Genomic DNA, 926 nt, shown 5'->3' with positions numbered 1-926 from the left:
GTGTGCTCCAGCGGAGGCGTGCGCGCCGGCAAGCTGGCAGGGAGCGGCCCTGCCCTGCCCTCTCGGCCTGCTCGGAGCCGTGAGTCAGGCCCTGGGCCCATCCTGCTCCTCCTAGACGGTGCCACCTCCCCCTTTCCGGCCCTCTGCCAACTTACCCCTTAGCTTTGCCAGCCCTCCACTCTATACCTTTCTACTGCCATTCAACTGGCCATGGTTTTTCCTTCCCTTTTATTTTGAGGCTTTGTGAGAACAGCTGAGACTAAGCTTCTCTGTAGGAGGGTGCTCCTGGCTGGGCCCCGCCTCGGCCCCGGGGTCTCCGACTCCCAGCCGGGGTGCCAGAGTGCAGCGTGGTGTTCCTGTTACTGCCCATGTCGCACGGCCACCCCCAGGCCAGGACCTCTGCTCAGTCTATCACTCTGATACGGACACCCTCCTGCTCTGCCTGGCCAGACCCACCGCAGGCTCGCTCCCTGCTCACCCACCTGCTCTTCACTGTGTCTGGAGCTGGGCTGTTCTGTCTCGCCTGTGCTGACCCTCCAGCTAGGGGTGGGCACGTGGCCCTGTGAGAGCAGAGCACGGCTCTGGCCCGGGCAGCACAGCCCCAGCTGCCTCCTCCCTAGGGCTGAGAGGGCGGGAGCTGGGCCGGGCAAGTCCCCCCGAATTGCTGTGCCAGCAAGCATGCTGGGGCTGGCGGGCTGCTGGCTGGAGCCCATGCGGCGCCTGGCCGGGAAGGGGAGGAGCAGGCCGCTGCTGGCTCAGCACAGGCTGGGGCCTGGCCCGGCCCATGCGCGTCCCCAGGGGACAGTGGAGCTGGAGACGGCGGCCTAACAGGTAAGTGTTCTGGGGAGACGGCTGCAGGCCACGTGTGCACTCACGCTCACTGGTGGGCCCCAGAGCCGTGTCTTGGTAGGCCTTGTAAATGTTGA

The 926-nt window shown here is 66.1% G+C and overlaps 1 protein-coding gene across 1 annotated transcript in view; it reads right to left on the bottom strand.

Moving 5' to 3' along the window:
- The window catches only part of DHX32 (DEAH (Asp-Glu-Ala-His) box polypeptide 32), a 13,744-nt gene that overhangs the window by 2,360 nt on the left and 10,458 nt on the right, over window positions 1-926 (bottom strand). Inside the window, 1 exon segment of the mRNA XM_004680368.2 lies at window positions 864-926. Coding sequence (XP_004680425.1) covers window positions 864-926 — 63 coding nt within the window.

This window comes from Condylura cristata, unplaced genomic scaffold (assembly GCF_000260355.1).
Source record: "Condylura cristata isolate star-nosed mole 26May11 unplaced genomic scaffold, ConCri1.0 scaffold00011, whole genome shotgun sequence".
In the NCBI taxonomy this organism is placed as follows: Eukaryota; Metazoa; Chordata; class Mammalia; order Eulipotyphla; family Talpidae; genus Condylura; species Condylura cristata.
The sequence above is the reverse complement of the archived record's forward strand: the minus strand, read 5'-3'. Positions and strand labels throughout refer to the sequence as shown.